The following is a 26,007-nucleotide window of genomic DNA, read 5'->3' on the forward strand; positions in this document are numbered from 1 at the left end:
CGCAGCCCTTTAAGCTCTGGGCCTCACTGGTTCCTAAATGGCTGAAGAAAAAAGCTATTTGGGAGCCGAATGCCCGGTCTCACCGTTATTTATACGGACCGGGGTGGGGCCCACACAGCAGGTGGGCGTGGACTAAAGTTTTCAGTGCTGCACTGCGCGCGAAGGGATAAACCCACTAGCGATAGCCTTAAAGGGCTGCGCCTATACTCATAGAATCTGGGGTTACAATACGTAACCAACGCTTTTCATGCTGGAGATTTCAACTATGATCAAATTTGAGTTTTGTATTTTTTGTTTAGCTTAAAAGTTGTCACTTTTAACTTTTTGTCATATACGTTAATCATTCTGTCCAGAAATGTTCTACAACAAAATGTATAATACTAAAACATAATGAACACCAGAGGAAGTTGATTACAGAGTTTTTATTTTCCTTATTTTGTGCCAGGCTTTAAAGAGGACAAATAGGAATAATGATGGACATTTCCCTTGTATCTGTTGTGCTGTTCAGTAAATAGCTTTGAAAAGGTGAACATATTTCAGTTGGGAAAGTGTTTATTTTTTATTTTTTTAAATAAGTTTCTTGATAATTCAAACGCCTCGAGGCTGCGTCATGTTTTAGGCCGTGTAAAATCCATAAATATTCCTTTAAAACTTGGCCTCAGGCTGTTCCTCGGTCACTCAGCAGTGAGAAATATTCAATATTTCATTTTGTTCTAGACATAAAATCCACCGTTTTGCTGAAGGTCAAGTGTACGCCAACCCTGGTCACGACTGGCTGCACTTTCTGCTCTTTGTTCTGTTTTTTTTTTTTTTTCTTTTTCTTTGTCTTGTAAAAATATGACCTAGTTTCACTTTTTGCTGCCTGAACTCTCTAATCTGCTCGTCTTCGACTGCCACCCTCTGTTCAGGCACATCAGGATCCACACGGGAGAGAAACCGTACAAGTGCGACGAATGCGGGAAGAGTTTCACGGTGAAGTCGACCCTGGACTGCCACGTGAAAACACACACAGGTCAGCGCTTGTATTTGTTCGACGGTGAGCCGAGCCACCGCGATCAGAGGCGGACCGATCGATCGGGTTGATTCATGTCATGTTTTTAGTTGAGCTTTACCATTTTCTACATGTTGACGGTCTGTGGACCAGACGCAAGTCGTCCTCTCAGCGACTGTCATCGCTTTGTATTTGTAAGCAAATCTGAACAAGTTTTTGTGTTTTTTTTGTATTGATTAAATAATCTTAGTCTTTGATTGTTGCCATTTGGGGTCATTCAACATGTTCCGTCCATCTCCCCCATCTAAAAAATGAAATATTACGCTTCTGAACAAATCTGAAATGGACCTTTTAAGGTTTTGAGTATACTTCTACTATCAAACTCTACTATAATAATTTGCTCAATTTTTTAAAGATAAGGGTCAAAGTTTGGGCCAAAAAAAGGCTAAAAAAATAAATCAGCTTCATATATTGTCCATCAGCTGCATTGATTTCTATTGACCGGCGTCAGCCATTGGAAAAAACCAAACCTTTTGGTCCACCTCTAACTGTGAAATCACCCCGTTAGTTTTTGACAGGGTTCTCACGCCGTCCTGAAAAGGGCGGAGTTTGGTTTTAGTATTATTTAGTCTTAAATACAGAAAAAGAAAGGATGTCAGAGATGCAGCCGTCAGGGAAAAGACAAAGAGGAGACATATGGTAGCAGTTAGAGAGGACATGGAGGGAGTTGGAGTGAGGACAGAGGACGCAGAAGACAGAGTTAGACGGAGGAGGACTCGCTGTGGAGAGCTCTGAAGAGGGAACAGCAGAAAGAAGAAAAAACAGAAAAAGAAACTAGAGTATGGAAAACCATTTATGTTTCCACACTCTGTTCCCTGCTGCGTTTTCTAAAAGACAAAAATCTAGACCTCTAAGAATAATGTAAAAAGCACTGATTTTGAATAAAAGATGGACGCAGTCATCACGATGGCCATTCATGAATCACATTACGCCTCAAGTTTAAGGTTGTAGCCAGCAGTATCTGAGTTACTGATCGAACACCTATGGACACATCAACACCCAGCTTTACAGGTTCAATGAGGGACTGTGGCTTGTGTGATAAAAGTCGCCCTTTAAGGACAGGGTTTGCAGGGTTTGGGAAACAATTTTGTTTCAGAAATTTAGACCATAAATGAGTTAGGAAAACTGCAAACTGTGTTCGTTTTGGGGGCGGGGTTCCTTGAAGGTGTTCCCCCTCACTGTCTTTATTTTATACATGTTTGTGTTTTTTTATAATCATGTTTGAAGCATCCTGATAATAAAACCCCACCACTACTGTTATTCACAGTACATTTCCAAACATTTCAACGTCAAAAATGACCCAGAAATTGACAAAAAAAAAAACCCCGTCTGAACTGTGTAGAAACGCTGAGATAGACTTTGCTGTTGTACGTCTTGTTTTCGCCGTCTGACTGAAGATATTTTTAAAAGGAGGAAGCGGCTGAGGAGCAGTACTTTCCTCCCGACGAGACAAACCTCTCTGAGGTTCAATATGTCTGCTTTTATCAGACGTATTGAGTTTTGGGTCGGTGCTTTTTATTTTTCCCCCGTCACATTATCACGAGCCACAGTTGAAGCAGTTATGATAATAGCAGGGTGTTTTTATATGCTTGTGTACACTTGTTTGTGTTTGACTCGAGTTGTTCTTGTAGGACGTGTTAGTGAAACCACTGCAGAAATGTTTTAAGATGCAAAAAGCCCTGAAGTCTTCCAGGAGCTGGCTCCAGGACATTCCAGCCTACAGGAGACTCATTTAACAACACAAGCTGCTCTTGTTGTTTCAGAGCTGCCTCATCTGAGTGCAGCTGTTGGTTCAACAGGTGGAAATTCAGCTGAAAGCAAGTGGAGTCATATTGAGGCTTGCCGTGTTTAGTTGTTGAACAATAACTGATCCTTTTATTCTTGCAGGTCAAAAACTGTTCAGCTGCCACATGTGCAACACGTCCTTCTCCACCAAAGGCAGCCTGAAGGTGCACATGCGCCTCCACACCGGCTCCAAGCCCTTCAAATGTCCCTTCTGCGACCTCCGCTTCAGGACGTCGGGCCACCGCAAGACCCACATCCAGTGTCACTTTCGCCCGAACGGCGACGGCCGCAAATCCAAGCGCTCGTCCTCGTCTGCCGGCCAGATCAGACAGAGTCAGGACTCGGGCGCGGGGCAGCCCGCCGCCTCGGCTCAGGGCCAGCAGCCTGCCGCTCCCGAGGCTCTCCAGCCCACCGTGGGCTTGTTGCAAACGCCGAACTCTGACCCCAGCATTTACCTCCCGGCCAGTCAAGTCATGGCGGGCCAGTTCGAGCAGAGTCTACTGCAGCCGGGTCTTGTTGGCCAGGCCATCCTGCCTGCCTCCATGTCAGGTAGGTGCTGGGAAAACATCCCGAACGGCACAGACACACACCGTGAAGACGGAGGTGAGAGTTGTAGCAACCTGAACTTTGATTAGAAGAGATGGTATTCGATTAACTTCTGTCTAACATTTTGAGAAGGATAAATATTTAGGATAGTAAATCTGAGGCTGCTGGTTTCTGTTGTTTTTTGTTGTTGTCAGTTTGAGTGAAGTTGCTCAGGGCAAAATGAAAGTGCTTTATCATCACAACACACCTTCGCACCTCATTTTGTCCAATAAAAGCTCAGAATTTGATCTTAATCAGGACAAATTTGCTCTCATGTCGTACCAAAGTCAGTCGGAGTGCCTCCAAACATTTCCTGCCACGTTTCATATTCCGCTCAGATCAATTTTTCGACGCCGCTAATGGTCCTGGAGTTAAAGAGGGAGTTTTGAAGTTTTTTCTCACATACGTTTTTAAGAGCAGAGCGTTAAAGGTTTTGTTTACCCAGGAAACGACTGAAAGCCATAGCATTGAAAGAGGATATTCAGAAGTCTAGACTTTAAAGGACGCTTTCATGGGAAATGTTGCTTAAAATTCACAGCAGAGGTTGCACATTATTACGTTCAGGTCTGCTTACGTGGTAACTTTGCTCAGAAATGACGTTTTGTGTTCAGCCGCGTTGAAAAAATGAAACAAATGAACAGCCAGGGGGGGTTACGAAACGGACAGCTTGCTTGAAAAATTATAGTTTTTATTAACAAGCTTAAATGAAAACTGAAACAAAACCTGGAAGTTTAACAGTTAAATGTTTGTGTTTTAGTTAAGAAACGTAAAACGAAAAGAAACCAGGCTCTAAAACGTACCCAAAAACACTCTCCTTCTAAACAGGAAGCGCAGCACCAGACCATCACCCGTTTAAACACCAGTTCTCAATCACCAATAAAACAGCTACAACCACCTCATTGCAGCCAGACTGCCAAGTGTCTCACTGCTCCCACACACTGAGCTGAATTACCTGCAGGAGAACCAAATGTAACATCTGTGCCGGGGTGTTTCCATGACCGCAGCCCAGGCATGAGGCCAGCGAGGCCAGCGTGCTCAGTCTTCCTTTAAATTCCCCACAACCATGTCACCACGCTCCCCCATGCTCTGCGCCGAACTCTTACAGCTCTGTCATTCTCCATAAAAAGTCAAGAAGTCGGCTCGCGGTCACATCGCTGCGAGACGTTCCTTTTCTCACACACCTTTCATCGCCCACGAGACACTCGGATCAGAAGTCCCAGGAAGCTCCTCCCTCCTCCTCCTACAGCGTTAAAACGGGTTTCTTCCCACTGGCTTCTTAACTCTCCTGTTTTTGTTTTGCTGGAACAGCTGTAAAGCCGGCTGTATTTTCTAACAGCCTCCAGCTGCTTCTCAGCGGAGCAGCAGAAGCTGAACGACTCCATTAAAGCTCACCGGCTTTTCCACATAAACACGCCCACAACAACTTCTAACCAATCACACGACACTTGACACAAACCCCTGTGAGGAACAGTTTATCCTGGGCCTTGTGTGGACGAAGCTGCTACGGAAACAAAATGATGCAATTTTCGTCACAAAACCACGTGACTGAGAGTCGACTTTGTGACTTCTCCTGGAGTCTGACAACAGCTTTAAACACTCAAACTCAAAGATAAAAAAACCCACCATAACCTCACTGCAGAGTTCTGTGCATGCTCAATCCCATCGTGGATGATTTAATGTTGCATCAGGGTCGTCATCTATTATGCACTGGGCTGTAAGTCACAGTTGATGTCTGACGACTTTATTCGCCGTCCCCACACTTGGAACAGGAAAGTCTCTGATGTTTTCAGGTCATCGGTTTCTCCTTTGGTTCACCGTTTAAATTATGCACCATCTCCTCCATCCCTTTTTCTTTTTCTTAGAGAGAAACGTTAGAGTCTGTTTGAATGAAACCTATTTATCCCCTTTTCTTTTACCATCAGGTTAAGAACAAATGTTCATTCTTGTGCCTTTTTTTGTGGGGAACATTCAGTGTCTTTATTTTTACGGCTGTATTCTCCAACACAGACCATCCGGAGGTTTTGTTACCACAGAAATGTATAATAATCTTGCCCTCACACTTTGACTTTAACATGAAATGTTATTACTACATGTCTCCAGAGTCATTCTTTTGTCACTTTAAATGCATCTCTAGTTTTGTTGAGATTGGCTTGTTTGAATGCTGATTTATTCGTCCTAGCCTGTTCATAAAATTCTGTTGTCTGAATTTATGATCAAATTAAACTAACATGCTGAATGTAGATACAGGAAATAACCTTTGCTTCCTTATTACCCTTAAAGGTTAAAATCCTAACATTTAGATATTAATACTCAGCAGCTGTTCAACACTGTACCTAAACACCTGTGTGTGTGTGTGGCCATGTATTTGACACATTGTGGGGACAATTTTCCTAACATATTGTGAGGACCAACTGCTCCTTGTGGGGACCAAAGCCTGGTCCCCACGAGGAGAAATGATGTTTTTGGGTTAGGGGTTAGGTTTAGGACTAAGGTGTGAATTGAGTTTAGGTTTGGTTTAGGGTTAGGTATGTACTGGTAATGGTCAGGGTTAGGGTAAGGGTCAGGGTTAGGCTGTAGTTAGGGTGTAGAAATGAATGGAAGTCAATGGAAAGTCCCTGCAAAGATAGAGAGGCATAACGTGTGTGTGTGTGTGTGTGTGTGTGTGTGTCAGCTGCAGGAGACCTGACTGTGTCCCTCCCTGACGGCCTGACGACCCTGGATGGGATCCACTTGCAGCTAACGCCGGCCAACCTGGTGTGCCCCAACGTCCAGATCTCTGGCATCGATACGGGCAACATCAACAACATCACGTTACAGGTCAGCTTACACACACACACACACGCACCTGCCGAGGTAATATCCATCTGTGCCATCACATTGACCAAGGGAGTAAAATTAGGGTGCATTCACAGCAGCCCTGTTTAATCTGCTTTAATTCAACTCTAGTTCATTTGCCTAGAAAGTCCGGTTTATTTGGGGAGGTGTGAACGAGCAGTCGAACTCTGATGCGGACCAAAAAAGCGAACTCTGGTCCACCTAAAAACCTCGGTCTCGGTTCGGTTGAAGTGAGCTCTGGCGCAGTTCGAATGCATATGTGAACGCAAGCGGACCAGACACCGCTCCAAAAGCAGGAAGTGGACTATAGCACAGGGCCTTCTGGGTAAATACAACCAAAACAAACGTGTGTTTCTACCACTAGAGGGAGAAATGACTCGTGGTCAGACCTGGAGACAAAACAAAAATCCTAAAACCACTAAAATTTGACACTACTCCATTTTTGTCTCCTTTTCCAGAAGAAGGAAGTTGCGCTCAGTGTCTTCTTCAGAGGTCATTTCCTGTCGTTTCCTTCAGTAGTTCTTGATGCAGTGCCACCACAGGCCAGGGGGGGAACAGGTTGCTCAAAGGTTGCTCCCCCTGGATGACAGAGCTCCTCACCCTATCTCTAAGGTTGACCTCTGCCACTAAGAAGGAAGCTCATTTCAGCCCAACTTCACTATAGGTCCGAGCATGTATTCACCATTTTGGATGGACCTCCTTTGACTCTGGAGAGACTGAAGTGTCTGTGTGTGTCGTTGAAATACAAAAATCACAGCACCAGCTAGTGACCTGGCATGGAAACTACAGCAGACTGAACACGAGTCACAGCATCTACCAAGTAAATATGTAACGTTTTCCTAATCAGCATCGGGAAATCTCTAACGTTCCCAGGAGATCATTCAGGTGTGAACAGGGTCTTAACTTGCTCATTAGATTCACATCAGCAAAACGTTCTGATCCTTAACTTTTTGCTTTCTACGTTCCCCTTCTTACTGGGATCCGTTGGCCACGCCGCTGTAATCAAACGCCGACCGTCCCGTTGTCTCAGTGGTTCAGTGGCGGATCGAGGAGGTGGGGGGGCTGTGTTTCCATCCAATAATATTACTGACGAGTGAACTCGAAGCACACCAAATGAACAGCCTAGTTGAAAGGAACGTCGGGAGTCGAGCAGCAGAACGAGATTCATCGGAGCCGTTACCGTGATGAGTTTTGTTCAGTCAGCTGTGAAAGTAATGAATTTAAATGTTGTTTTTCTCACTTCGCACGAGAAATCTAATCCATACAAATTTCAGAAGTGAAAAAGAAAAGAAAGTCCAGTCGTTACTCATGTTTTCTGTTCTTTATGCAAGTAGAATTTTAATGAAAATGCCACTGCATTATTTGATTAAAATCGGTCTTTTTTTTAGATCAGCTACTAAATAGTTGTTGCCCTCGAGCTTTAGTGAAAATCAGCGTAGCTCTTATTAAATGTTTCTCAATCTCCATTTTACTCTGGTGTTGTTGGTTGTAGAGATGCTGATGGAGGTGCAAGCCTGCCGTCATTAAAAACACCTCCTCAGTTCTGCAGGTGTTAGAAACTTTTAAAACCGAGTCTTACGGTCGTGAAATAAAAGGCCAAAGTTCACGTTCTTAACACTCCACATAGTTTATAAATGAGATTTGCAGCCCGGATATTCGCGACCGTTGGCAGGTTATTAAACGTCTACACAGCAGCAGACTTTTCATTCGATTTTATTTTCATTTTAGTTAGTCTTTACGGCGTTTACAGCGGAGCGGCTCTCAGACGCTCCCGGGCAGGTGATATAGACATGTCACAGACCTCTGAGGATGGAACCAGGATTAACTTCCTGCCCTGTCGAGCTCACAGCCGCCAAAGCAGCTGGAACCTAATAATGTTTTCTGAAGTAGAAAAAGAAAAAGAAGCGCAGGTACGTGCTTCATATTAAAGAACGATAAGAGCTCAAAACTGACAGCAGCCAGAGATCCGCTGGAAGACGAGGATTAAAATGTTCTCCGTGCTTAAACCTGTTTTCAGTTCTGAACCTGATGGTACGGCTATGTTGAAACACACAAATACAAATGTAAATACCAACGTTGAAAACCAAAAAGGTATATATTTCATGATGAAAAGGAGGCTATGAAATGTTTGAGATTAAAATGAAACTTTCCAGTAGAAGAGTCCTTTGTGCCACTGCCTTGCATGCCAAACTGTTATATTTCATGTGTTCTGGTCATGCTTAGAGTATGCGATGAAGATGACCTTCAGCAGATTCTAGCTGGATATTTATAAAACTGACTGAGTTACAAACAGTTTTATGTTTGCTGTTGTCTGCTAATGAAATCGGTTGATTCAGAAGTCGGGGTTGGACATCCGATGATCACTTTTTGAGAGTTTCCTTTAAATCTGTCCAGTGGTTCATGAGGCATTTTGCTATCAGACAGACAAACCACACACACACACACACACATTGGCAGGCAACAATCAAAAGGGTCACATCAAAAACAAAAGGAGGAAGCAAACGTTAGCTTGTTGTTTCTGTGAACTGTTCCGCAGGCAGCAGAGGGACGACACGTGTTCGTCAAAGACTTCGTAGCTGTGGGTGCAGAATCAGATATTCCTCCAGACAAAAATAATACGACAACATCTGTTTCAGGTGAAGCTGTCCTAAAAACAGTGTTAGTTTCAGTCCAATCCAGTAAGCCTCTGAAGCTGAAGGGCCTCTGAGGAACAAGGAGATCTGAAAGCACTGATTGTTCTGTTGAACGGAAGCGGTTCTTAATGTTGGCGTTTTATTTTTAACGAGTCAGTATTTATTATATGTCAGATATGTCCAAGGTAAGTGTTAAAACTGGATCCATCCACTTTGTTTACACTTGTTAGATCACAAAACTTGAAATTATAAAAAACTTTGGGGGCGTTTGGGGGAAAAAATCGAACCAGATTTGAAAAAACAAAATATAAAATCAACTGGACATAAAAGGCCCTGCCTCAAAAACTCTCCATCCTGTCTTGTTGCATCACGGGGTTTGTTGTGTTTTCTTACTCTTCTCAAACTTTGACCTTTGACCTTTACTGGCACCTCTGAACTGCAGGGGTTTTGACTTGCTGCGTGTTTCTCCTGTTTGGGTTGTGCTTCGAATCAGCTTTTTGCTTTATTTTATTTATTTATTTATTTTTTTGGTTGGCTCTGGATCTGTCCCAGCCCTGTCATCATTCCCCCCCCCCCCAAAAAAAAAACACACAGGCGACAGAAAAACGGTTTGGACATCCTCCTACCTCCCTACGATTAGTGTGGTTGAAATAAGGTCAGTGAAAGCTCATTTTAGGCCCAAAGGTGGACGTTTTGTGACACGCGTGCAGACATCGAATCAAAGTCTTATAAACAACGAGCGACAAATAAAAGCCAAAATTTGCATTCAAATACATTCATCAGGCTTGAATCGGCTACCTGGCAGCATAAACAGAAATTAAAATTAGCTTCATTCATCCCTGACTGCTCTTTGTGCAATAAAAGCAGGCGTTTTCAGTCAGCTTTGTTGCTATTAGTTCTTTAACTCAAACAGCCTTTTTTTTTTTTTTTTTTAGTGGTCTTGGATGGGGGCCAGAAATGTCACGGAGTTTGGTGCTTCTTGTTTTCATAGACCTGCTGCTTTGTTTGTGTCTGTACTGATTGGCAATCACACGGGCCGTCCAGCACTGCTCCGTCCCGCCTCTCCCGCTCTCCTGCTCTGGGTGGAGTTCGTCTCCGAAGCCGGCGCTGAAGTTAAACTTTATTCGTTCAAGTTGTCGGAAGCGCAGCCGAGGACTCGCTAACAAGCGAACACCGAAGGTGGCGGCAGTAAAGGCCCGGGGGAAACGTCTTCAGGGACGTTCCTGACATCTTCGGCTTTCAGATAGTTGGTTCGGTTTCTTCTTTAAGAGATAAACAACTCGTGGTGGTGAAGCCCCTGGGGGAAAAGGTGATTCACATCCTGATTTAATGGTGGAGTTGTTTTTTTTTTTTTTGGCAGCCCGCTCCAAATATTTAATCACTTTGTTTTTCTTGAGCAACAAACGGACCACCTCACATCACTGTACGTAAGATTCATTGGAGAAGTCAGTAAATCTTAACAGGTGATGCAGTAATTCACATTTTATTGATCAAAATTAAAAGAAAGGAGCAGTTTAAGGTTCATTGTTGCTCTTCGTTTTGTCCTCACTATTTAACTTAAATCACCAGATTTTTACTAGAAACCTCTAAATCCGTCAAAATCATACTATTAATATTTACAATGGGTTGCAGAAGTATTCACCTCCTTCAGTATTTGCTGTTGCCTCCAAATCTGGAATCCAAAATTAATTTACGGGACGGTGAGGGGGTGGGGTGTTTTTATTTCCAAAACATAACTACCACTTTTAAGATGCATACTTTTTGTGAAATTACAAAAGTAATAGGAGAAAACCTGACATCACTGACCCCCCCACCCCCCTTCCCATCCCTCCGAAGTTAAAACTAGCTTTTTGCAGCAGCTCGGGACGTCCAACCACTGAAACCTTCATCCATTCTCCATCAAACCACTCCAGCTCCTTCAGGTTAAATTGGCTTCAGTTGTGTACACGAATCTTTAAACTCAAACCAGAGATTCTCAGCGGGATGGTGGTCTGGACCCTTCCATGACTTTTAACTGGTTCTCCCTAAAGCAGCGTGTGTTCTGGAGGGTGGACCTCCGTCCCCGTCTCACACCTCCTAGGAGACTCCTTCAGGTTTCCCCTCAAACGTTTCTGTTCTGCTCCATCCGTCTTTCCCTCAACTCTGTCCCGATGTCCAGTCCCCGCTGATAAAAACACATCCCCGCGGCATGACGCTGCCACCACCATGCCTCACTGTAAGGACGGTGTTCTCAGCTTGATTAGAGGCCGTCGCCAGACCTGGTGTTGTCCTCCGATGGGGGGAGAGTTCAGTTTTAGCCTCGTTTGATCGCAGCACCTTCTTCCACATATTTGGGGAGACTTCAGTTCAATTCACAATGGTTGAATTTTTTTAATTTTTTTTTTTTTTCCTCCTCCATGAAGCCCACACTTTCCATTCTCTAATGATGCATTCAGTGGAGCTCTCTTCTGTGTTTCATTTTAGAATGATTTAAAAGTGTTTTTCCTCCATTTAACTTCAATAATTGGACAAACTTTTGGAAAATAATCAAAGCAAAAAAACTAATAAATTCCAGGTTTTAGGGCAACAGTGTAGAAAAGATACCATGGGGGTGAATACCTTTGTGACCCAGTGTAAGAGTTGTCAGAACTTAAAGAACTTAAATATTAAATAAAAAGCTATCAACCTGACTGAGGCTGTGTTTTTTCCTGTTCCCCATCTTATTTGACGCCGCTGTTGTCATCTGTCACAGATCGACCCCGCCCTCCTCCAGCAGACCCTCCAGCAGGGAGGCCTCCTCTCACAGCCCCTGAGCGTGGACACCAGCCTGGTGTCCCACTCCGGGAGCCACCTCATGTCTGCGGCCGACGCCTCGGTGTCCGCCAACGTGGTCCTCCACCCTCTGACCAGCCTGGCCCTGCAGCCGTCCACCATCACTTCTCCGCAGGTCTCCATGGCCGGGCTGTCTGAGCCGGATGTTTCAGGTACGCCAGGCAGCCTTTAGAAAAAAAACAAAATCCACGAGACGACTCTTGTTTGCGAGCCGCCTAACCGGGCGCGATAACGGACTGTGCAGGCTCTCAGGACCTGACCCACGTCATGGGCAGCGGCGGGCTCGTGGCGGGAGGCAACGCCGGCCAGGAGATCACTCTGACCATCAACAACTCCAGCCTGACGCAAGCCCTGGCCCAGGTCCAGGCCCAGGCGTCGGCTGCCGGCTCCAGCAGTGCCGCGGGAAACCCCCAGGAGATCACCCTGACCATATCAGGTATGGAAAAGCTCGACGCAAGCTCGGCAAACTCGTCTCTTTCCTGAGCGCGGAGCTTTGCAACAGACCATCGATATCAAACAAGCACGAAGGGGAAGAATCCCTCAAGGATCGGTGTGTTTATTGATTTCTTACTCGAATAAACCTACTCGCTGGCAAAGAAATAAAACCGAGGAGGAAATAAATCACACTCCTGTCTTTTTTTTGTTTGAGGAGACTTCAAAGATTTAAATTAAAAAGTCGCGCTAATACAAGTTAGAAACGAGAGCAATTTTTCTCTTCCTGCCAACATCATCCGTGTCCTTCCCAGCTGAGTGTATCACCTGCAGATAAATCTTGTATTCACAGTAGAATGAAAACATGCTTCTTCCACCTCGGAGCCCGCATGTTGAGATAGATGAATGATGATGCATGTTCTCAGGCGCCTCACTCAGCTTGTATTGTTCAGCAATCTGATCAACTTCACCGAAACTCTAATCCTTCAGTCACAACTTTCACGAGCAATTTTCTCCTTTATTTATCTTTGCTTATACCTCCGTGATTTTTTTACTCTTTTTTTTATCTTGGTGCATTATGAAGGCTTAAAAAAAAAAGACTAGGCAGGGAATGCATTACCTAAAATTGAAGGTATGGCTACGGTAACTTAACTTTTAGGAGGGTAGCTAATTTTTAATTCTGCCTTTCATCAAAACATTGACATTTTTTCAGTTGTATCATAACTACGGTGCTTTGAAAAACCATTCAGCCTTCTCCTTCAGAGCCCACTTTGTGTTGGTCTGTCACATAAAATCCCAGTGAATGAAGTGGTCGTAACGTGACAAAATGTGGAAAAGTCCAAAGAGCATAAATGTGTTTTCCAGGCACTGTGTAGCTCTCTCGACACTGAGAGTTTTCCTGACCCAGAGTGTACCTTATCTGAAAAATAAAACCCAGAACATTGAAAAGATGTTGGTTATTTTAGAACCAAAGAACCACAGGATCAATACCAGTAACAGCAATACCTTTTTTTTATATATAAGTTCATACACAGCAAATGTTAGATTCTTACCACTTTTTCTTATTTATAGAAGTATAAAAAAGCTTGAAAATCATTTTTTCTTCCCTCCAGTAACTGTGTTTTGTCTAAAGTCGAATCCTAAAATACGTTTCCCAAATACACCCACAGGTCAGGACCTGCTTCCTCAGAACACCAGTTCCAACGGCGCCGAGATGAGCGGCGGGATCAGGCTGGCGTCACCGCTAACCAGCCAACCCAACGGCGCCACCCTGACCATCACCAACGACCAGCTCCTCCCGCAGAGCTCAGCCAGCGCTGGGATGGCAGGTTAGCACGATGACCGCTGGGGTTTCTGCAGGACTGAAGGTGTCTGACCTCATACTGCTCCGCCCACTTCCCCTTTGTCCGGTTTTTGCACCTTGTGGAGCTGCGGTTCCTGCTCGTACTGTTGACAAACATGCAGAATCGTGTCGGACCTTAGTAGACTCAGCAGTAGGGCTGTGAAAACAATCGAAATTTTCATTTCTGTGCTAATTTCAGCTCCAAACGATCACAAAAACTTTCCAATCAACAAAAACTGATTATTATTATTAGAAATATTTAGCCCCGCCTTGCTTTGCGAGCCTGCTCTCTTCTAGTCCTCACTGAGGTGTAACTCGAACCCTGCTGCAGTCTGGGTGTGAGTCCAGGGGGGCACACACAGAGGGGGGGGTCTGCTGCTCAGAAACGACCACGTTTAACACCAAGCATCAAGTTCAGAACGGAACAATCGATGTCTGCACGATGTGTATGATTTGGGGGGAACAACTTCTCAATTAAGTTTTGTCAGTAAATGATTGATGGGGAGCGCACGGGAAAGCAGAACAATGTGTTTGTTCCTCGCTGCAACAAAGTCATCCAGGATGTGGGAAATCTGAAGAAAAGGTTAAAAAACTAAAACAACTGGACTTCTGTTCTGTAGCTGAAGGTGTTTCTCTTCTCATCTGAGGAGCTTCATCAGGTCAAAAAAACCAGAGAGTGTGGAGTTCAAGCTTTTTAAGCTGAGATTTTCCGTAAACTAGATTCACACGCAGATTACACTCATTCTCCTCACAACAGAGGCTCATTAGGGTCCGTTTTCCTGCAGAACACAGCACATTTTTCAACAATAAACAGGGATTTTTATTTTTTTTGCAATGAGTTGTCCCAGTCCGTCCACGTTTCTTCATCATGAAGAATAAAGCCGGATGGTATTCTGAAAGCGTACAGCAGAACGGGCTAAATGCTACACAGCCTCAGTCCTGACCAGCTGTTGAGTTTGTGATTTTATCACACATTCGTAATGAACAGGGTTGTTTTTCTGTTTTTGGTCGTTTTATCCAAACTAAATGGTGTTCCAGGTGTTGGTGTGTTAGACGACGAACCCGACTCACCTTCTCTTCATTGTCCTCACAAATTCAAGATGGACGCCACAGCTGATTGACTTTAGAGAACAAAGCAAATGGCTATAACTCGGGCTGTTTTACAGATTACCAGGGACTATTTGGTGTGGTAGTAGCTGAGAGGACCCCTCAGCACCCACTCTGAACGCTAACAGATCGAGATGTTGCAGTCTCGCATCAAAGTGAGCAAAACATCGTTTACGAAGTTTGACCCAAAATGGCTTTAACTCTGTCCTCTCTCCTCGAGAGATGACTCGAGTCTGAGCAAGAGATATGCATTCCTGTAAAGCAATGATTCCCAAAGTTGGGGTCGGGACCCCAATGTGGGTCACCCAACACCAAGTAGGGGTCCTGAGATACTCTCCAAATATCACGTTACAATTAAAAACCCAGTTTTTATGATATATTTCCACCCTAATTGTTACAGATAGTTAAAATACAAGTCATTTAATGATTTAAAAAGTAGCAAAATGACTGTTTGTGCTGTCGTTATGCCCTTATTTATTAGGATCGTTAGCACTTTTAGATGTTTAAACAGCCAACAGATGGGGTCACACACCTTTGTCAGTGTTATTTTATGGGCCAGAAGCTGAAAAGTTTGGGAACCACTGCTGTGAAGAATAGTAGGGCTTTATTGTAATATTTGAGTTTGTAGCCGAAGCCTCAGTGTTTGTCTCCTCCTGGTCGTCGTCTCCTAGCTTCACTGTGGTTTTCTGATGAAATGTGGTTCATATGTCAGGAACTCTGTGTTTGAAGCGTAACTTTGATGAGCTAAAGCTAAGAGCTCCATAGAAAACAACGACACTGAGGCTAACACTGGACAAATGTTTCTCAACTTCCACAATAATGAAAGTTTTGGTTTACGCAAATCTTTCTTAAATATGTACTTTTTCTTTGTTACAGTGTCTCAGACAGTTTTCCATCTGGTTGTTTCTACAGTCCTGAAAAAAATAAAAAAAATTTAGAGTTAGGTGACTGCAGAAAGTGATTTAATGCAAATGTAAAAACCTGCATTAAATCGCTTTCTTCACAGCTTTATCCCACCATCCCCACCATCCCAGTCAGCCGGGCAGCATCCCTCCTGCTTTGCTGACTGTATAACTCAAGCAGCCGTCGACTTGCAAACAAGAATTTATGCAGCAGACGCTCCTTATGCTCGAACTTTTAATAAGAGTTTAATCTGACATGAGTGAACAAGAAGGGATCAGAGTTTGAATCTTTATGTCACCGAATGTGATTTAATTATGTCTTCTTTCACGAGTAATGTTTTTAAAAAGCCTTTGAGAACTCTACAGTTATTATAGGACACAAAGCTTTTGCTTTTAATCCAAATTGCTAATTATTTGACACATTCCATGAAGTCGGGATGTGTTGACCTGATGTACTGCTGACAAATGAAGGGACTTTTAAAATAAAACCTTGGCCCGTAGAAACTGTAAATGAATTACCACTCTCTAATTGTGCCGGCTTGTGTGTGATAACAGGAAGGAGGCCTGGTTGGCTTCTGCTGCGAGCTAATGAAGCTTGTATTGTGAGAAAAAGCTGCTTTATATTTGCCTGATTTGCTTGTCACCTGAAGGTATAATCAAATTTCCATTCTCATATCTCTTTTTATCAATTACTTTCATCTCTCAACTCAAGTGGGAAAAAAAAAAACCCTTCCCCCTGCTCCCCGAGACACAGAGAGCATCTCTTTAGTTGATTAGACTTCGTATCGCTCTGTATGCAAATACTCTTCAGCCTGCGCCGTGACAGACGTCTGTTCAGATCAGATCAGAGAGTGACTCGCCGCTAATACGCTCGAGACTCCTCTACTACCACATCCGTTTATTTTCTTTACCCGGGGAGCTGGTGTCTGTCTCCAGACGTCACTGTGAGAGAGGCGGGGGACGCCCTGGACAGGTCGCAAGTCCATCGCAGGGACACATGGGGACAAACAGCCATTCACGCTCTTATTTACAACTAATTCAGAGTCACCAATGAACCTAACATGCATGTTTCTGGTCTGTGGGAGGAAACCGGAGTACCCGGAGTAAACCCACATGTAAACTCCACCCATAAAGGCCCCAGGCCGGTAAGTGAACCTGCAACCTTTCTAGCTGTGAGGCGACAGCTCTAACCACTGCACCGCCATGCCGCCCTCCCTACAATCACAGCTTTTCCTTTTTTTTTATGATTAGAGGGCAAGAAGAGCTTTGATCATCTGCTGGTTTCAGACACAACAAACCACTTTCTGTCATCACAGCTCTTCCTGCACTTCATCGACTGCTTCCACTCTCAGCCCCTGGTTTTTTTTCTTTTACCAACCTCAGAAAGCTTTCCAGCGCGGCACAGAAGGGTTTTATTTAAAAATCCCTCTTTAAAAAACAAAAAGCAACTAAGGATGAAAACATTTTATGTTCTGAGAGCTTTGCAGAACTGATCAGGTGATAGCTTCTGTTTCCTAAGCCATTAGGAGAAAGAAATAATCGAATTAAGTGATTAAAAAGCTGTAAATGTGTCATAAATTCAAACAAATCTGATGCTCAAACACTGGAACACTCATGGAGGCAGTTAATTATGGAGGGTAAATAGCGTTATAAAGTGAATATAAAGGGGGATCTTTTAAAGATGTCCAGGCCTGTTCCCTCTCTGTTAATTGATATCAGTACCAGCAGCGTCGTCGTCTGATGACTTCAGACATCCCTGCTGCTCCCGTCTCCATCAGCTGCAGGACCTGAACCCCGAGCTGCTCCTGTCACCAACAACAAACTGAATTATTACTGTTTGATCGGCTTGATCTTTATCGGGCTCAAGCCAGAGCTCACAGGAGTCTGTGTTTTTGTCTATTTTCTACACGCCACACACTTTGGGGAGAGAGAGAGGAGGTGAGGGACAGACTGAGATGCACTCAGTAGATAGCCGAGCCCAGATTAGAGTCTGGTTGTCAGACGGGGGCAACGAGGGGCCCGCTCCCCAGGATAATCCGGCGTGGCAGCCCCCAGGGAGGGCGTCGAGTGGACGGCAGACGACTGGAGCTCGAGGAAATCAACGCCGCACACTGCAGAGACAGAAATGAAAATAACTTTCAAAATATCCAGGCTTGTGTTAAAGAGAAGCTGCTTTTCACCGCGTGGATGAGTTTGTTTTTCTTGCCTGTACAAAAAAAAACAAGTGTCACCTTACGTCAGCAAGTAACTCGACAACTTCATATCTGTTTTATATTAACTGCATTTCCAACAAGGGTTGTGGTAATAAACAAAATAAAAGCCAAACTGCTGTTTCTGTTTCATATTAAAGGATTCAGTAATTTGACCTCTGTTTAGAAAAGAAAAAAAACAACATTTGTTGGCTGAATTTGCTGTGGAGCTGACGGTTTTGTCTCTGTCTGTCTGCCGCCCCTCAGTCACCAGTCTGCCTCCCAGCACCACTTTGACTCACACGGCCGCCTCCAAGAGCTTAGTCATGTCCCCAGGAGCCGTGGCCAGCGACGGCAGCGTCACCCTCACGCTCTCAGACGACGGAGTCACCCTGAACCTCAGCGCGCAGGTACGAAAATCGCACGTTAAGTTCTGACGGCCGGCAGCACGTTGTTCCGGGCTGTAAGACCTTGTCAGGTTCTCACTGATCGTCGAGGATCTCCCTGTTTAGGGGCAGGCGTTCCCTGGCGTGCTGAACGAGGCGGGCATCCCGGGGCAAGCGGTGACACCGGGCCAGCAGGTCATACTGGTCAGCCACCCGTCCCAGTCCACAAACGGAGCATCTGATAATGGATACAACGTGAGTGTTGTAGTGGAATAAGAAGTCCTAGTCTGTTCACACAAAGACATCTTAAGTTCTGAAGACATGTTGCTTCTCATCTGAGGAGCTTTTAATCTGCATCAACATCCCTCTCATCCCTTCATGAGGGTCTGGTCCACGCAATGAAAGGTGTCTTGGTCATTTGCATGAAGGTGCATCTTAAGGACAAGAGGATAGTAATGTCCATTTTTTGGGGGGAATCCATCTTTGTTGAATGAGAAACATTAAACGGAGGAGGAGGTTTCTGTGCAGCTTTCAGTCTGATCCCCATCCAGTTCACACCTTGGTGCATGTGACCTAAATGTCTTTCATGTGATCCTAATGACCGTCAGGAGGGAGGAGGAGAGGGAGAGGGATTCATATGTATATATGTAAATGTATATATATATATATATATATATATATATATATATATATATATATATATATATACACAAAATGGAGCAGCTTATTGGAGTTTAAAAGCTGTCCACTTTGTATTTTGTTCAGTTTGAATTGAGAAAGCTCTTTGGATGAGATGGGAAAAAAAGACAAGATTAAAAACAAGCTGGTTTTTTTTGTTTGTTTGAACCTAACATGAGTTTTAAAAACCATCAGGGATCGTCATATTTCTCCTCCTTTCAGACAACACCAAACTGCGTAAACCTGACTGATTTCTCTTTCGCTTTGTCTGAAATCCAGAACCCTGGCGATAAGGGGGAGAAAGACCCCCAGGCGGAGAGCGAGAACCGCAACCACTGCTTCTACTGCAACCACGTGTGCGAGAACGCCAATTTGCTGCGACGCCACTGCAAACAGGCCCACGGCAAGGACCGCTGCCACGTCTGCGGCGTCTGTAACAAGGCCTTCAAACGAGCCACGCACCTCAAGGTCAGAACTGAGGCTCAGCTAACTAATAGCACTTTGAATTCGGGGGGGGGTTCACTTCCTGCTGGTCTTTATTCAAACGACGCTCATCTGAGCCTATTTATAGTTCTCAGTGTCGTCGTTCCAGCTAAGATAGTCAGTGAGGAGAAGAAAGTTCTCCACAAACTGTGCTCTGTGTTCGACTCTCAAATCGCTGACAGCAGCCAAACTGTGGCAAAGAGCACGTGTGCTCCTCCCTTCCACCAGTCCTCGTCATCTGGCAGAGACACTCCGGAGCTTAAGAGGCTGAAAGGAGGAGGATATGGCTTCAGACTCCAGCTTCTCCTCCGTATGTCGTTTCCACCGCGGGTTTTCGTCTCACGCCGAGCCGCGCTCGCCGCTCTCTATGACTAATGACTCCGGGACTGGGTGGATGTCACGGTCGGAGTGACTGAGCGCGCTCCCTTTCAGGTCCCCTGGCTGTTCATTAGTCTCCGCCTAAAACTCGGATACGGACTTGTGATTTGTGAGAGCGATAAATTAGAGAGGGGGGCTGTTATTTTTCATTTCGTTGGACCATGGACAATAATACGACCATTCGTAGCCGGAGCACCGAAAGGAATGGTTCTTTAACTTGGGGAACGCCGACGAATGAGTGGCAGTTTTAGGTTTTAGTTATTTTCAGCATGACGGGCAGTGGTGGATGGGTTTGGGAATATCAGCGGCTGCTCTGTGATGAATCACGACACGCACCAGATGGCCCAAAAGTACAAGATTTAAACTCGAAATAAGCCTTTTATTAAATTGTTTGCTTTTTCCAGGATTGATTTCCCTCTCGTGCTTGTATATAGTATGAATATAAAAGCACAGAAGGGAGGAGATGTTTATAGCACCTTGAAAAAAGACATTTTTAAAAGATTGTCTCAGTCAATCAGGGTGTTTTTGACTTTAGTGGCAAAACATTTCAGGCGTGAAGCGAAAAGATAAAAAAATGGTTTAATTTATTATTTTACTAAACCTTTGTTTTACCAGGAAAGAAATCCATTGATATGATTAATCTCTTTAAAAGAATGCCCCGGCCAAGATAAGAAGCAGCACAATGTGCAAGATTCAAACAAGCCATTACATTTACAGCAAGTCTTAATAACAGCAGCAGTAATACGGAGATATTTACAACAAAAATATCAGATAAGACACAAAATACCATGCAAGTTTAAAAAATATCACAATTTGAGACACTTAAACGTTACAGGTGCAAAATGTGACTGAAAACTAGATAAAGGAATAAGAGACTCCAACTTGAGCTGCAGATCACTCCAAGACCGCGGGCCGAAACAGGACAAACTCATCTTTCCTGACTCTGTCAAAAGTACCTTAAATTGCAGCCAGCTGCTGGCCCTGAGACAGTGTGACAGATATATGATGGTAACTTTCCTAAAATGGCTCTGTATATGAAAATACACCAATGCCTCATCCTTCGAATACTGAGTGAAGTAAATCCAGCAAGGGTATATAAAGTACAAGGGTGAACCTGTTATATACATTTCAGGTGCTTCAGGTCCGGACTTTTCCTGGGCCTCTCTGACACGTTCAAATACAACCTGAAACTACTCAGGTGTCGCTGCAGCCATGTTCTTCAGAGCATCGAAATCCTGACATGTGAATGTGTCATTGTTTCAGTTTCCAGCCCCAGCTCCATATCATGATGCCGACTCCACCATGCTTTACTGTGTAGATGGTGTTCCTGAGTTGCTGCTTCACACTGACATGAGCACCTCACTCCGTACGTGTAGAGAATCTCCTGGGTGTTTTTTTATTCTCCTACATGCTACATTTGGCCTCTTTTGTTTTCCCTCTTTGCCCAGTTTACCAGTTTTTGTGCTTCTTTGACAAATTTGTTCTGGTTCGGCATCGTTAACACACCGTTGCCTTGCAGCCAGGAGGTCCTGGATTCAAAACCCAGCTGGGATTTTTCTGTTTACATGTTCTCCCCGTGCGTGGGTTTTCTCCGGGCGCTCCGGTTTCCTCTCACCATCCAAAAACATACATGTTAGGTTAATCGGTGACTCTGGATAGTCGAGAGTGTGTGAGCGTGATGGTTGTTTGTTTTTTGTGTGACTCCAATGGACTGAGCACCTGTCCAGGGTGTCCTCTTGTCCTATGATAGGTGGAAGTATCTTTGTTTTCAAAGATAGGTTTAGTGTTGCTCTAAGGGACATTCAGAGATTTTAAAACTGGCAGCTTCTCCACCTAAGGATGGAGCAAAGGAGGAACCTTCAGAGAGTTGGTGGGGCAGAAGAGGATGTTAGGGTTTGGGGGGAGGTGGAGGCGGGTGAGCCACTGTGGTGAGCAGCCCAAACACGGAGCTGTAACATCAGCTAAAACTCTCAAACCATTCTACCTAAATTTCAGCTTGCCGTGCAGCAACATGGGGGTTAACCAAGGAGTTTAATGTTTATTCGAGGTTCTTATATGCAGAGTCAGCGCTTTCTCTGCTTCACCTGAAATTAGCAGCAGAACAACAAGGCCAAATCTGCCTTTTCAGCACTTCTCAGCTCTCTCAGTGCGAAACTCTGTTAGCTGCTGCCGCTACAATATATTCATCACACAATTAGTGTCGTTTTACTTCCTGCAAGGAAGGAGTGAAGGTGGTGTCATTTTGTGGTGCACTTCAGCAAACACCGAGCCCTAAAATATACTGATTCTTCTTGTTCCTCATCTTTATTTGGTCTCACTTTTCTTTTAAAGCCTAAACCTCGCTCGTCGCTCCATCAGGCTTACAGTTAAAGTAAAGTTCTAAACGCTCCACCTGTTGTTCTGACTGAGGCTAAATAGTTTTTAGGGAACAGAGGTCGTTCATTCCGCTCTCAGAATGAACGAGCGAACAGTTTCCTGACTTCTTGATGTGTTTTTACCCTTTTTTCTGCTCGTCACGCTTATTCTCCTTCTTGCGGGCCCAGCTGCTTTGTGCTGTCGAATTGTGGTCTTGAACGCAGCTCTGTGAGGTAGATTCACATTTATCATTAATATTCTGAATCAAACTCTGCGCTCCTTCAGACTATAAATGTCTCAGTGTTGTCCTAACGTTCACTAAACGCTCTAAAGTTGGCTTTATAACAGTTGTACCACTTACCCGTTTTGCATTTAAAGGCAACTTTTAAATAAAACTACAATTATGGAGGCCACGGTGTTTTGCAGATGTGGTCCTCGGGACTTCTACGTGTCCAACGCACCTGAAGCTATGAATAAATAACCTGCTGACTGGTGTTTATTTAAATCAGGTGTGCCAAAGCAGCACATTTTGTATAAATAAGTATTTTACTTGTTACAGATTTGAGCAACCTCAGTTTCTGCTTCATCCTGACACGACTGATGAGCTGACGGCTAGTCCCAGCACAGCTAAGACCAAAGTGGATCATTGCCGTTTTAAAGCAACTCTAATCTACAAAGATTTCGCAGCAGTTCGCGCGAATGCTTTTTTTTGTTTGTTTTTATCGCCCTTCGTCGCCTCCACGCTGCTGTCAGGTTCGTCTAGTGGAGTTCTGTGGTTCTTCGCGAACGCAGAGAACAACGACGAGACGCGGCCGGCGGGTCACGCCGTGCAGGAATATCAAAAGTATTTCCGCCGGAGTAACTGTGACAGGCTTAGAAAGCAGCGTTTGGATCAGAGTCTGAGAAAATTAAAAGATTGAAGTTGTTTTAAAACGACAAAACCAGCTTTGAAAGTGGGTCCACTTGGACCGGCCTTTGTTAGACTCTTGATATGATCCGAATGGAACCTCTTCCAAAGGGGCTTTGGACCTCTGAGAACAATTTGAATCTTCGAAACTTCATACAAGCGCTTTTATTTCCGTCTTGACATCCCTGTCAATGAGCCCCAGGCTGCTGCCGCTACAGGAGCAGGTTCCACGTTATTAGCTGTAACATGGCAGCTTGATGGCGATCTAAACGTCCACGGGATGGCGTTCCTATAAACTTTTAAGAAATTTGGGACATTGGAGATGTCTGGAGACGGCAGCGATCCCCTTTGGGCTTAGCTGTGTTCAGAGGAGCTGTTAGCTCATCAGTCCTGTCAGAATTAAACCCCGTTTGTCCAAACTGAGGTTGTTCAACAGGTAAGATATTCATTGTTCATAATCTTTCCCCACTTCAGAACTGAACCCCCTCTGAATCAGCTGAGGCAACATTTCAGATGATCCTGGAACAGATCTGACCGTTTCGTTCTGATGCCTGAAGCTTGAAACGGACAGAAGTCTTCTTTCCTTCAACGTCCGTGTAAAATGTTGGATTGCTTTGCATCACGTCTGCGGTGCAGAGGGGGGGGCCGCAGTGGCAGCTGATGCAGTGTTTCTGTTTCTTCACCTCAGGAGCACGAGCGCGTGCACCAGCCGGGCCCGTCGCCCAGCTCCCAGAAGCCCCGGGTCTTCAGCTGCTCCTCCTGCTCCAAGGCTTTCGCCAAGCGCAGCCAGCTGGAGAGACACAACCGGACACACACAGGTAGGAAGGTGTTTCCAGTTGCTCTCTTCCTTTTTCCTGCGACAGATCTAGTCAGAGGAGAACTGTTTTATCGACTCCTAACGGGCGTTTTCTCACTTGAACCTTTTGCCGAAGCTCGATGGCCCCGCTGTTTGAATAAAGCCCGACTCATTCCTCCTCTCAGTCCCCGCCACTGGTTGCACGTGTCGGATGGCAGCTGAAAAGGTTAATTGCTTTGGGTTTATTATGGTAATTTACAACGGCAGCTTGTGAGCTCAGACAGATTTACTTGGGCATTACTGCTCTGATTACCACGAGGCACTAATTAGCCTGTTTATTTAGCATTTTGAGCTTTTTAATTTGCTTTGGATTGAGCTGGAGTTGCTGCGACAATGACTGAGCAGAAATACCGAACACAAAAGGGTACATTTCAAAGTCTAATTCTCCTTTTTAACTTGCCGACTACTTAAATCAGAGCGCCGCAACCTTTACAGGCCGAAAAATAAAAAAACACAAGTTCCACTCCTGCCCCCACGAAATAAAACTCGTCAGAGCCGCAACACAGATGAAGCTTCAAGTAAGAATACCAAAGTGTAGTATACTTATTACATATAAAAACTAGAATTTGTTACATAAAGAAATGTAAGATTTACAACAAATTGTTGACACTTATTGGTATTTTTTATGTTTGGACAAAAGAAAAGACCATATTCTTATAAAGAGGAGAAAGAAGACATATGTGTCCCTCTTTTGATAAAATATAAATGCTGAACTGAGCAAATTATACGAATCTTTAGTATTTTTTACCTAAAAATTGACAATTATCCCACTTTAATTAAATATAAACTTCCATCCTAATAGATTATTAAAGTGAGCATAAAAAATGTCGGATATACTCACTATAATAATTTGTGACTCATTCCCTTTAATAAAACCTTTATTTATTTCACCTTTTATGTCTTATCAAAGTCAAGCTGCTAACAGTAAGACATGGATCTGTTCCTTCAGCTGTGATAAAAGTGTTGAATTTTCAGAGAAAGATGGTGTTCAAAAGAAGCCGGCAGCAGAAAATCTTCATTCAGCCGCGTTTTCGCCAGCTGCTTTTCCTCGATTCACCAAAGATGTTTCGTAAACGTTTGCCTGGAAGACTTCCTGCGTTCTCCTCGATCTACATAACACTGCAAAATGGACTTTTAACCACAATAAAAGGGGATTTTCTTCCTTCTCTAGTCCACGGGCGCAGCAAGCAAGCAAGTGCCGATGTTGTAACGCCACCACTGATTGGACAGGAGTTCTCGGTTGTCTGCCGAGGCCTCTGATTGGTCGATGATGTTGTTTAATAGGCAGTGGATGACAGGTTAAATGTCTGAGGTAAAAACGGACTTGTAGTATCTTGAAATACCACGGCATTAGACGGTTTTATCACGCTTCAGACCGCCAACCAGAAAGAACGCCAAGATATACTATTTCAAATTTCCAGTCAGTATGTTTTTATTCCAATCTTTTTACAAGATTCCTTCCTTCAGGTTTACTGCCTTGGAAGAGAGTTCCTTGTCTTGGCTGAATGAATTCTGCATCTGATTTTCTAAAAAACTCTCCCAGTCCTTCCAAAAAAAAAAAAAAAAGCCCCAAGATTCTCACAAATTGTCCTCAAACCCTGCTGATTTTAGACTCTTCAAACAGCCTCCCATTTGTGCCAAATGCCAGGAAAATGCATTTCGGATGTTTTAAATGTCAAATCTTTCTGGTGGAGGGACCCCGAGCCCTTCTTGGTCAGCCCCCTAGTTTGTCTAAATAGCCTCCTACTCCTGAAACTTCTGAACCCCCTGGAACGATAAGATGGCTGTGCGTGTGGCTGAAAGTGGAACGAACGGATTTCATTCACCTGTTTCTGTCGAACAGGAAACGGCTTTGTTTTGTGGTTGGGAACATATTCCTTGTTCATTTCCGTGTTGTTTCTGTTCAGAGAGCCGCTGCAGAGCCACCAAAGAGCCACATGTAGGAGGTGTGTAGTTTGTAGGAGGTGTGTGGTTTGTAGGAGGTGTGTAGTTTGTAGATGGTGTGTGGTCTCAGCTGACAGGTGAGTCCGGTGGCTCTGAGTTTCAGTTTTACACGGAGAATATTGTACAGACCGGGATGTTTATAGGAAACAGAATTAGACTCCAAATTAAACTGACATCATGTAAGATCTTGGAGGATAAGAGTTTAATTACTATTCTGTCAGCCACTGTGATAAGTGTGTGTGTGTGTGTGAGTGTTTGACGGGGAGTCTGCCTGACAGGGAAGGGAAACGTGTCCTGGACTAATCGTCTGTTTTGTATAATGTAACATTTCTGTTTCGGTCACCTTGG

At 44.2% G+C, this 26,007-nt stretch overlaps 1 protein-coding gene across 4 annotated transcripts in view; it reads left to right on the top strand.

The window, feature by feature from the left end:
* Positions 1–26,007, top strand: part of LOC108232242 (zinc finger protein 236) — a 79,523-nt gene that overhangs the window by 43,028 nt on the left and 10,488 nt on the right. For all 4 annotated transcript variants that reach the window (XM_017409872.3, XM_037980276.1, XM_037980277.1 and 1 more), the window contains exons 21-30: positions 909–1,012; positions 2,939–3,385; positions 6,093–6,238; positions 11,621–11,852; positions 11,945–12,136; positions 13,302–13,460; positions 17,940–18,082; positions 18,185–18,313; positions 19,016–19,204; positions 23,548–23,677. In XM_017409872.3, coding sequence (XP_017265361.1) covers positions 909–1,012; positions 2,939–3,385; positions 6,093–6,238; positions 11,621–11,852; positions 11,945–12,136; positions 13,302–13,460; positions 17,940–18,082; positions 18,185–18,313; positions 19,016–19,204; positions 23,548–23,677 — 1,871 coding nt within the window. The remainder of the gene's footprint in view (positions 1–908; positions 1,013–2,938; positions 3,386–6,092; positions 6,239–11,620; positions 11,853–11,944; positions 12,137–13,301; positions 13,461–17,939; positions 18,083–18,184; positions 18,314–19,015; positions 19,205–23,547; positions 23,678–26,007) is intronic.

This window comes from Kryptolebias marmoratus, linkage group LG16, assembly GCF_001649575.2.
Source record: "Kryptolebias marmoratus isolate JLee-2015 linkage group LG16, ASM164957v2, whole genome shotgun sequence".
NCBI classification, from domain to species: domain Eukaryota; kingdom Metazoa; phylum Chordata; class Actinopteri; order Cyprinodontiformes; family Rivulidae; genus Kryptolebias; species Kryptolebias marmoratus.